Source organism: Phaethon lepturus, unplaced genomic scaffold (assembly GCF_000687285.1).
Source record: "Phaethon lepturus isolate BGI_N335 unplaced genomic scaffold, ASM68728v1 scaffold21510, whole genome shotgun sequence".
Lineage (NCBI taxonomy): Eukaryota > Metazoa > Chordata > Aves > Phaethontiformes > Phaethontidae > Phaethon > Phaethon lepturus.
In genome coordinates this window covers 47-9,292 of record NW_010514467.1, presented here as the reverse complement: position 1 = coordinate 9,292, position 9,246 = coordinate 47, and the positions used below count along the sequence as shown (strand labels likewise).

At 36.7% G+C, this 9,246-nt stretch overlaps 1 protein-coding gene across 1 annotated transcript; it reads right to left on the bottom strand.

Annotated features, from left to right (window-relative positions):
- Positions 1-257: 257 nt before the first annotated feature.
- On the bottom strand, positions 258-8,745 carry LOC104625437 (1-phosphatidylinositol 4,5-bisphosphate phosphodiesterase zeta-1-like). Its single transcript, XM_010293062.1, has 4 exons — positions 8,575-8,745; positions 5,431-5,563; positions 3,587-3,736; positions 258-415 (listed from the first exon to the last, which is right to left on the bottom strand). The coding sequence occupies exons 1-4, from the start codon at positions 8,713-8,715 to the stop codon at positions 333-335; spliced, it is 507 nt and encodes a 168-aa protein (XP_010291364.1). The 5' UTR covers positions 8,716-8,745; the 3' UTR covers positions 258-332.
- Between the last annotated feature and the right edge of the window lie 501 nt (positions 8,746-9,246).

The window sequence follows — 9,246 nt, the reverse complement described above, 5'->3', positions numbered from 1 at the left end:
TCAGTCTCGAATCATAAATACTAGACAATTATTGTCACTCAGCAATTAGTCATAATTTTGAAATTAGCTGCAAATGTAATTATTAACTGAATTTTAAAAACTTCCCAAAAAGTTCAGTCTTTGAATTAGTTCTGAAATAATGGTGGGGCCAATGTCAGTACTGTTGCTTGTTCAGGATACCATTTACTCACAAAAGAAGTCCCATTAGCTTAATAATCTCATGGAGAACGTGCCACTGCGGAAATCAGACCACTGAGTTGTTGCAAGCCTAGTGATGTTGCTTTATTGAGCAGGGTGTAATCCTCCAGAACAACTGCTATTGCAGAGCATCATTAATAGTACCAGACATGAACAAACAGGGATGCAGGTTCGAGATTGCCACCATCTTTGGACAACAGGGGAATGTTACGGTAACCTGTAAATATAATGACACTTTATTAGTGTATTAACCACAAATGCAAAGATTAAGATGGTGTGGTTTTATGATCTATGATGCAAATAAGGCATAATTGATAATTCTCTAAACAACTATTTAAAATAAACTGAAATTGATGCAGAACCCAAATCCCGTTTCAACTGGTTTTGTCCTCGACATATACAGTATTTCAATTCTGGTATTTTTGGACACAGAGTGGAAAACTCCAGTGTCTTGCAGGATGTGGTATTTTTTCAAACTGAAGACTTTTAGCACATTGATACTTAAACATGGGGAAAGCATACATTTTAACATCCAAAGATGTTATGTGCTGCGTGCATTGTTCTGATATAGCGAATTAAATAACTTGTGAATCAACAGTGACGGTGCCTTGGAGAAGAATGGTGTTGCAGCAGTAATGTACTGTCCAGCCGAGGCAGAAAAAAAGAGTAGTGTAAGATGTTCTACCATGACATCTTAAGTCTGTTAAGGATCTCCTTTTACATATGAGTGGCTCCCAGTATCAGAGATAAGACATACCTCAAAAGCTACATGCTCATCTTGTTATTGAAGCATTTGGAGAAGCTATAGTTCTCAACTTCAAATTTCATTAACATACTTTCTCAGAAAACAAAACAATCCCCTCTCCAAAACCCCAAACTTGTATTGCTTTATATGACTGCAAGTGTCCATCATGTCATAATAATAAACAATGTCACTTTTGATTTTAAAAAAGTTCTGTGTTCTATCTATGTATATATAACTGCAGTTATTTAAGTAAGTATCTGTTATGAATAAATATCTATGTTCAGAACTGCAGTTTTCAAAATCCTTTAGCTGCATCTGGATGTGTGTGTATTATTTGGGACCCTCATTTATGTGGGTTTTTATTTTCTTGATTCTTTTATACAATATGAAAGTTCACCTGGCATCTAATCGTCACCTTCTGGGCAGCAGATACTAAAGCTGAGTCCAGCCAATATATATTTGAAATCAACTTTTAGAGTATGCACACATTATGTGGAAGACTTCTTTTGTTTCTTGTTGAAAGACACACTTTGAAGACTAAGACTCCTTTCTGAAGACCTACAAAATATTCTACTAAATGTCCTGAGAGAAGTAAAACTTTTTTACTGAAATTGTTCCAATTTGTACGAAACAATTAATTATTAATTGATCCAGTGATAATAGCAGTAATAATTGAATTCCTGTCCTGTATTAGTATTCTACATGGCAGACTCATTGGGACAGGGACAGGAACGCCCTCCTCTCAACTTTCACCACCCAGCTAGAGAATTATTCTCACTCTCAGCCCCTCTGAGTATACCTACTTACTCATGGCATGAAAAATCAAATACTGCCACAGGTGCAGAATGCAGCAGGTGCAATCTACAGCTGAGCTGGGAGGCTGCTGCTGGGGAAAGGAAGGAGGTGATAATATACATTTGAAGAGATATATACATTTCTCTTTCAAGAGAAAATGCAGGGGAGGGTGGCAATGGCACAACTTTGTCCCACTGCCTGTCAAAGAAAAATGTACGCACTGCTCAGCTTTTGGAAGCAGCTCGCCCTCAGGGGACAACGCAGGGATATGAATCCTAGGGAAGGAGGGACAGTCCTGTAGTGCAGATTAAAGCAATGAGAGCTGTGATAAGTAAGGTTTAAATCCTAATTCACTCTTTAGCATGGTTTAAACAGTTCTTTCCTAAGAAATTTAGACTTTTGTGACTCCCTCTGTAAGACATATTCTTTTCCTCTTTCACTGTTTAGGAAGCTTAGGTAACTAAGGCAAAACCGTGCTTACAGACCTGGAATCCAGAGGTCTCAATGTTAAGTATTGCAATAAATTTTGAAATTATCTGTCAGTTCTTGTCTTAGAAGCATTTTATTTATGCTTCTGGGCATCTTGATGGTATCTTACATTTTTTTACATTGTTTTAAGTGGGGGTCGGGGCAATTTGTTTGTCACTGTTTATAGTTTTTGTACCTACACTTATTTTCTAGCATTTTGAATTACACCACTCAAAATCTTTCATATAGAATCTGCGTGCTCTTACTTTTCCAAAACATGAATCCCCCATTGTGACTGAAATTAATCATACAGGCACATTAGAGACAGACTGAAAAATTATACACACACACAAAAAAATCCCAAATTGATGGTTTTACAAGTGTATATAAGTTTTAGTGTCTGCTACTTAAATTTGTCTCAAACATTGTGAGTTGGCGGGGGGGTGGATCCTGTTATCCTGAAGTATACAAGTAAAAAGAATGTAAAAGTTGATCACTCTAAAAATTTCTGTTGGAGAAAAGCAAGTGTGCTTTAATGTCTTGTGTAACTCCTCAACCTCAACTAAGAATCACAAATGTATTTATGACTTCAGAACCTGGGGAAAAAAAAAAGCCATTTAAAATCCTGTTAAGCTTAATAAAAAAGGCATAGTGCCCATTGCCAGCTCCAATGTTTTGCCTTCACATCTTCATTCACTAATAAAAGTTGGTTGTTTGTTTTGTCAGAAATAGCTTTGGAAATTCAATATAGTAAACAGCCATTTTACATAAACATTTCTCCTTGGAAGAGAATTACTGAATTCTGTGTCTGCTCTTCTGGTGCAGCCTATTAATCACATAAGATTACAGAAGCTATACTGGTACAATAAAAGAAACACTACCAAGCAAAATACCATAAATATTTTTCTTAATTTATATTCTTTATTCTCCACTCTGAAAAGTTGCAGATAGGTTACCTGAGGTTTTTTGGGGGGGTTATTTTGTATTGTTTTAATTTAGCTTGTATTGGGGTTTGAGCCTAACTGAGTAGAAAGTGCACAGCACTGTTGCCTTTATAGTAGTTCTGACTAATCTCTCTTCCTGTTTCCTATTATAATGAGTTAAAATACTGTCTGAGTGATTTCTGTCTAGAATGGAATATTGGAGTAGGAATAATTAGCTGTCGTTAATATTCTTTTTATTTCTACACTGCGGATTTGCATTCAGAGACTACAATGACTTAAAAAAAACAGAGGGTGAAATTTTTACATATGGTTATACAATCCTCCTTTGGGAAATAAACATTAATGCTGTAGTCTATCAATACTACAGTAATGATAAAAGCCTGAAATGTTGTAGATTTTTTTGAGTTGTTACAGGTGGCTCACATAAAAATATTACCTTTACTCAGGCTCAGCAGTGGTAAAGTGTATTGACCAAGGAATTCATTTGCAACCAGAGATATCTCATCCTCCACACAGAAGCGTATCAGTGCCAGTTCTGGAACTTGGACAGTAAAAGAAAAAGTTTCGTTCCATCTAGGGCTCAAAGCTAATGAAAAGAGAAAATACACAGTATCAAAATACCATTTAATTTATTCTACTCAATAACTGAATTATTGTATCTGCTATCACTAGTCTGAACTGGTAAAGATTGGTTCTTTTTCCCTAGATTTCTGTGCCCATTTAAATAAATGTTGAGTGTTCCACTGACTGCAGCGATATATAGGTCATATCTTTTGTATAGATTATGGAGTTAAAACTGTCAGAGGGAAGTTCTGAGAATGAAGCAAATATAGAGAGCTTGGGACTTGCCTACAGTATGCAGGCCAGCCCTTTCTAAGGATTTGTCTTGCATTAGCTACATAAAACTGTAATTCAAAAGCTTAAGCAAGTTGGTGTCATGTCTTAGAAGAGAGCAAAATGGGACAGCATTAGCCAGGTTAAGAACCTCTGCTCAACTTGAATTTTCCTATAGCCATACCAGTTTCATGTTTTTGCCAAAGTTTCTCCTTTTACAGTGCTGGAAATGAGGCAGGAGCTAAATAAATTAAGGTAGTAAAACGGTCGCTTGACGAAAACTCAAAAAAGAGGATGTGGAACAGAAGGGTGGTGTTTTGTCTTGAGCAACATTCATACCAAGAGAAAAGGGATTTAGAAGTCAATTTAAAACAGCAGCCATCTACAAAAAGGAAAAAGGAAAAATAGAGGAAAGAGGCACAAAAGAAAGGAAATCACAGGGAACCTTTAGTCTGAGACATCAAGATCTATATGATAAAGGTAAGGGAATGCTTGAAGAGAACTACAAGGACTACACACTTCACCTGTCAAGTAATTAAGGGACTAGTTCTACTAGAAACTTAATATGAGCTAAGTGATAAAGTCACAGAAATTTCTTCAGAAAAAAATGCCTTTGAATTTACCAATTGGTGTACTGGTTTTGTTTGGGATAGCGTTAGTTTTCTTCATATCAACCCGTATGGTGCTATGATTCGGATTTGTGACTAAAACGATGTTGACTGATAACACACAAATGTTTGAGCTATTGCTGAACAGTGCTTACACAGTTTCAAGGACTTCTCTCTTTCTCATGCTGTACCCCCCTCCTCATCCCAGTGAGTAGGCTGGGGGTGCACAAGAAGTTGGGAAGTACAACTGACTGTACAACTGGTACAGCTGACCCAACTGACCAAAGGTGTACCCCAAGCCACATAACATCTTGCACAGCATAAAAAATCTGGGGGAGAGAAGGAGGAAGGGAAAACATTCAGAGCTACAGCGTCTGTCTTCCCAAGTAACCATAACACATAACAAAGCCCTGCTTTCCTGGAAATGGCTGAACACCTGCCTGCTGAAGGGAAGTGGTGAATGAATTCTTTATTTTGCTCTGCTTACACACGCGCTTTTGCTTTACCTATTAAACCGTCTTTACCTCAACCCAAGTGTTTTCTCACTTTTGCCCTTCCAACTGTCCCCCACCCCACTGGTGGGGAGAGTGAGCAAGCAACTTTCTTCAGGAGAGTGCTGCTACTAAGAGAGTTTGTGCTTCCTTCGCCTACTGGTCCACAAAAATGGCACATAGCATGAACTTCTGCTACAGATTTTGTGCCAGAAAAGCCTAGTCTAACGAGAAATAATTGCAGTCTCTGTAAGTACACAAGAGCTTCTTGGGATGGAAACATGGTAATTCCTTATAAAACATAGTTGTGCTTTGTTCACAGTCAAGAGAATAAGACTGATGCTCACCATTGCTTTTTATAACACTAGATTTTTTTTTCGTTTGATCTTCTGGCACACCGTAAATTTCTATCTGCACTAAAGGGTCAGCTTTGTTAGTCTTCGACAGGTTACTGGGTGGTAACTGATGACCACTGATGAGCTGGAAAATTAAAGTTGTAATGTGTTGAAATAACTGTAAGAATGAACTTTACATAGTAGCCATATCATAAGTAGCCATAGCAGCAAAAATTGTTCCATAAGAAACTACTATAAGAAACATATACCAGCCATAAACTGTTATAAAAATACATATTAAACACAATGACATTAAGAATATGATGCTTTCCATTTATTTTAATTCTTGGTTAATGTCATAGAATGATAGAATCATAGAACAGTTTGGGTTGGAAGGGACCATTAAGGGTCATCTAGTCCAAACCCCTGCAGTGAACAGGGACATCTTCAACTAGATCAAGTTGCTCAGAGCCCCACCCAACTTGACCTTGAATATTTCCAGGGATGGGGCATCGACAACCTCTCTGGGCAACCTGTAACAGTGTTTCACCACCCTCATCATAAAAAAAAAAAAAAGTCTGATATATTTTAAATAATAATTTTCAGATTTAAGTTTTTATTCAATAACTAGCCATAGAAACTATATTTGGCTACATGCAAAATAATAATTTTGGAGGAATCAGTCTCATGATTTTTGCATTTTCTGAGCTTAAGATCATGAATTCCTATTAAAGCTTTGTCTAGTGGACAAAGACTAAGACTGCCTCACCTGTGTTCCTTCTCTTTCACAGTAACACATAAAAACCGCATTTAGCAAGCTCCCTGTTTTTCTTCTCCTTAATTTAGTTAGCTACCTGCAAATTTTGCCTCAGACTGCCCTGTAATCTGGCACCCAGCCTAAGAAAGGATTTATGAAAGTCACAACTTTGTCTGCTTTCTATCTATATTTCAGGACACCTAGGAGAGAATCACCATCTGTACAGTAATCTGCTTTTTGGAATTGAATGTATCAAGAGAGATATACAAGCCTGCAAGCCTGGGTGAAAGATACGACTCTTATGGTCCTGATCTCAGGACTAAGCACTGAAACTTATGATACGGATTTTTATTCCCCTGTCAACCACCCAAAAAAATTAAACCCCACAAATTCCACCTTTTGCTTAGGTATTTTCTATAACATCTTGCTCTGAGAAAAGTTCTAGCCTGAAACAATGAAGAGCAGTGGCTTAGAAAACCCTGATGTTGTCCTCTTTCTTCTTAGAAAAATAGCTACTACCTTCACTGGAAAGCTTTGCGAGATGCAAGCACAGATGGGTTGCCCTCAAAGAACCTGGGGAGGTTCTTTGACATGTCCTGAATGTCATGACTAAAATTCAGCCACATTGGCCAAGTCCTGCTTCCTACACTTACACCATAGCTAGACCCTGTCCAAGTCTCCCACAGCATGGGAAAAGAGCAAGCTGTTTTCAGCACACTATGACTCAAATTCATATATACAATCAATTTTTGAGACCCAAGGTAAAGCAGACATACAGAGAGAGCAGTAAATAACATGGTAAGCTCAGAAGTTTACATATGAAGTACTTTGAATATTTGTGTTTCTTCTTCAAAGGCTATATGCTTCTGATTGATGGGAATTGTGGCACGTCAGGTTAAGGGTATTGAATTCAGTAAAATCAGGCCCTCCGTGATTTTTGTGTTCACTTATGTTCTTCTCAGTCAGAGAGATTTGACCCCTGGATATTTTATATCTTTGCCCTCTAACTGTTAAGTAATTTCTCCACGCATCAAATTAGAAACTCTTCTTTAGCAGAAACTGTTTTTCCTTTGTCTCCTGCTCCTGACTCTTTTTGCCTTCAACCACCATTTGCTGTGTTTCGCTGCTGACTTAAGAATGGGGCTCTCTGCGCCCTACAGTCCCTCAGCTGCTGGGGTGCCATTGCTTCTCCGTATCTTGCACCACCCAGCCTGGCGTCTCCTCAGTCTAAAATGCTGCCTTTCTCTTTTCCAGCTTCTTCCAAACTCAGACACAGACATTTCCTTCCCATTCTCAAGGATTTTGTCTGTCTCCTGCATTACAATCGGGGATTTTTTCCTCATCTTAATTAACTCCAGCTTTATAAAAATAAGGGCTAAAATAACTGATGTATATGCATGGGTGCTTGAAATCATCCAGAAATGTCTATTCGGAATTGGTATGCTCACTGTTAGGACACTAAAATGTTCTTGATTAGGCGCATGCATTATGTAAGTATTTTATAATTGTTATTAGTTAATGTTTTATCTATCTCCACTATTTATTTCTCTGAAAGAAACAAAATAACAATTCTACACTGATTTTATGATTATTAAATAGCATTTATGCAAGTAGCGTACTTTGTAATCAGAAATAGCACTTTTTCATTGGGAAAAGTAGTTTTCTAACTAGTGAACAATTATAAAACATCTACTTGACCTCAAAAGAAGGGTTTTCCTAACCCATTAGTTTTAAATTACATGTATTTCTAATATTTTTAAGAAGTAAATCAGATCTGAATTTGGGAGAAGTAGAAAACATTCAAAGGCTTATTGATTCTTCCCCCTTTTCACACTTATTTATATCATTTTTAGGATGATAAATAGTCTTTCATGTAAGCATAGGAAGATAATGAAACTTATAAGAAGCATAAAGCTTCCTATCGTATCTTTAAAGATTTCCATTTGTCAATTAACATTATAATAGTACATGTGAGATTACTGATACTTAAAGAAAATAACACCAAGAGTGCACATTTGATTTCTGAGTTTTCAGAGTTCAGTCCCCACAACCATAACTGACAAGTCCCTGTGTCAGCTACGCTTGTGACACAATACAAGGTATATTTATATTTCTATACACAACACCATGAAAAACCATGTATTTTTACAAACTCTTAGAACTTTTGAACACCTACATTTTTCTAGCAGACATAAGTGAACTACAGATGGGAAACCATCCAAGCAGCAATAGATACTATATGAGAGTTTTAACATGATTAAAAAAAAAAACTGTTAAACTTTCCAACAATGAGGAATGGGGATAAAATCAGAAACCGATAATAGATAACAGATAGGTCTGAATTACATAACGTTGGTTTTCATATTTTATGGAACAAATCGCCAATTAACTAATCTTACCCTTATTGACAGAGACATTGGTTTACTGTATCTTCCCACATTTTGTGGGGTAAATGTTGAATTGCGATTTCTCAAGAATTCTGGTTTCAGAATATAGCCACAACCACCATTGTCAAGAAATTTTCCATTTTGCAATTCCATTTGTACTCCCGGTGTCTGGAAGTTTAAGGCCACTATAAAAATAAATAAATATTGATTTTAGTGAATTAGAGTTGATACCATTTTATAAAACATCTCTCTGACAATAATAGTAAAAACAAAAGCAAAAGAGATTAAAAATATATATCTTTCAACTCATGTGTAAGATATGGTTATTTCTCTTAAATTTAGCAGTATTCAATAATGAATGATTCATGTGCAAAAGAAGTGCACTATTTAGAACTCCACCACATTTTAAGCATTACCCTCTAGATCTTTTTTCCACTGCTATGTGTTGTGCATTTTCCCTTTTCTTTCTAAATTAGACCTTGGAGAATATGAAATGAGAGATCTTTTTCTCCATAAGGAGTAATTTCACATACTACTTTCTCTACAGTGGCAAAACCCTGCACCCTGAATCTGCTTATAAAGTGCTAGTGCAGAAGGCAAAAAAGTGGGATTGTAACTAACCTTAGTTATGGTGCAGAATTCATCACAAAAGCATGTCACCCAGAAGATCAAGAAGTTTTAGTT

What these genes read in the sequence shown, in the direction of transcription:
- LOC104625437 (XM_010293062.1), bottom strand. Translation starts at nt 8,715, where the DNA reads ATGGAATTGCAAAATGGAAAATTTCTTGACAATGGTGGTTGTGGCTAT. An exon ending in CAATGTCTCTGTCAATAAGG is followed by an intron (nt 5,564 to 8,574) that starts GTAAGATTAGTT and finishes TTAATTTTCCAG; the next exon opens with CTCATCAGTGGTCATCAGTT. An exon ending in ACTGCTGAGCCTGAGTAAAG is followed by an intron (nt 416 to 3,586) that starts GTAATATTTTTA and finishes TTATATTTACAG; the next exon opens with GTTACCGTAACATTCCCCTG.